General features: G+C 45.0%; 1 protein-coding gene across 1 annotated transcript; it reads right to left on the bottom strand.

The window, feature by feature from the left end:
* Positions 1-452: 452 nt before the first annotated feature.
* Positions 453-999, bottom strand: LOC147904529 (histone H4). The gene has a single exon (XM_087394596.1). It carries the CDS (start codon positions 937-939, stop codon positions 628-630), a length of 312 nt encoding a protein of 103 aa, XP_087250722.1. The 5' UTR covers positions 940-999; the 3' UTR covers positions 453-627.
* Positions 1,000-1,779: the final 780 nt, after the last annotated feature.

The following is a 1,779-nucleotide window of genomic DNA, read 5'->3' as shown; positions in this document are numbered from 1 at the left end:
ACATGTCTGCATTCCCGTTGATCTACTCTTAACTACTCTCAACAATACATGGATAATTACTTTATTCCATCCATGTGCCGAGCTATCTATGGAGGACCCCACGTAACAAATGGTGTTTTAAAAAAGATTCCAAAACTATGCTTCACGCCATGGATCAGTTACACGTAATGCAAGAAAACGGCTGTAGTTCAGCATACGTCCGCACAATGTAAAGAGCCGCACAAGAGGAATGAAGAGCATATCATCCACTCATTTTAAGGAAAATAATAATAGCAACTGCGACACAAATTTCCGAATTCAATAAAACCGGAAGTCTGCGCACATATTGTGAACATTTCCATTCAACATCCAAAACCCTACTGCAGAATGTAACGACTTGTCTGAAGTCATATCGACCTTTTATCGTTTTGCAGTTTTGAATACAGGGGAACAAGGAAACTACGGGCGTAAAATAGTGCAAATCGAACAAAGCTGATTTATAAAAAAAAACAACTTCAAAAGCGGCACGAAACAGTCACAGCGACAGTCACAGCGGGTGAGCAGAACCGCAAAGACGGATCGAGCTGACAAATTTCAAAAACGGAGGTGGTGTTTGAAAACACCGTTGGAGAAGGGAAGCAAGCGCGACTAGCCTCCGAAGCCGTAGAGGGTCCGGCCCTGCCGCTTGAGAGCATAAACAACATCCATGGCAGTGACGGTCTTGCGGCGAGCGTGCTCGGTGTAGGTGACAGCGTCCCGGATGACATTCTCGAGGAAGATTTTGAGGACGCCACGGGTTTCCTCGTAGATAAGGCCACTGATACGCTTGACACCGCCACGGCGAGCGAGGCGACGAATGGCAGGTTTAGTGATACCTTGGATGTTATCACGGAGGACTTTGCGGTGGCGTTTGGCACCACCTTTACCGAGGCCTTTGCCACCTTTTCCACGACCAGACATGGCGAGACAGAAAAAAACAGAGAAGCAAGAACTCCAACAAAAGGAAACAGGAAGAGAAAATTTGAGAATGCCTTGAATTTGTTAGATGGAGACGAAACCCTTATATATGGTTGCTTTTGAGGAAGACCATCCCCCCGCCGTCCGATCTCCTTCCCATCAACGGCTCGCACCCTTTCCCTTCTTCCCTCCTCTTTTTTTCATTCAAACATTTTGGACCTTTTCCCATTCCCATTTAGGGAGCACCAGCTAACGCTCTTACCTCCATGTGTCCACATTAGTGGGGAATGCTTCGCACTCTTCCGTGCACGCGTGAAGCCCCAAAAGGTCGTGTCACTGTTCACAGAAAACATTTTTCTCAACAAATCACAAAACTTGGGGTTTCAAATTTAGAAGGTTTTTCCCGAGAATTTATCGATTTTTCAGCCAAAATATAACTCAATTGCCTAAAATTTGCCAGATTTTACAAAATTTAGAAAATATTTTTGACAGGTGGAAATGAAAATGTTGCAAGTTCATTGTCTATAGTTTGCAAGTTTTCTGAGAACATTAGGTCGTGTTTGCTTGAATTTCCCTCAAAAGTCCGTCACCGCTTTCACCAGTCGCGGACAAAACAATAATATCTATTAAATGCCATGCATTTATGTCGACCAATGTGGTTTAGCCTAGTGGTTGGATTGACAGCTTGCATGCGAGGCGAACCCGGGTTCAAATCTTAGCAATCTGTGCTTATTGGCAAAATTTCAGTGGACACCCCCTTGCTGGACAGGCGTGACTAGACTGCCTCGTCATTTTTTTAGTCGCGACAGGCACCCGAGTGTGAGATGGCCTTAAGGTGAGTGC

This window comes from Dipteris shenzhenensis, chromosome 2 (genome assembly GCF_047967505.1).
Source record: "Dipteris shenzhenensis isolate YYH24624 ecotype China chromosome 2, Dip_SZ_1.0, whole genome shotgun sequence".
Taxonomy (NCBI): domain Eukaryota; kingdom Viridiplantae; phylum Streptophyta; class Polypodiopsida; order Gleicheniales; family Dipteridaceae; genus Dipteris; species Dipteris shenzhenensis.
Note: the sequence above shows the minus strand (reverse complement) of the source record. Positions and strands in the feature narration are given on the sequence as shown.

What these genes read in the sequence shown, in the direction of transcription:
- LOC147904529 (XM_087394596.1), bottom strand. Translation starts at nt 939, where the DNA reads ATGTCTGGTCGTGGAAAAGGTGGCAAAGGCCTCGGTAAAGGTGGTGCC.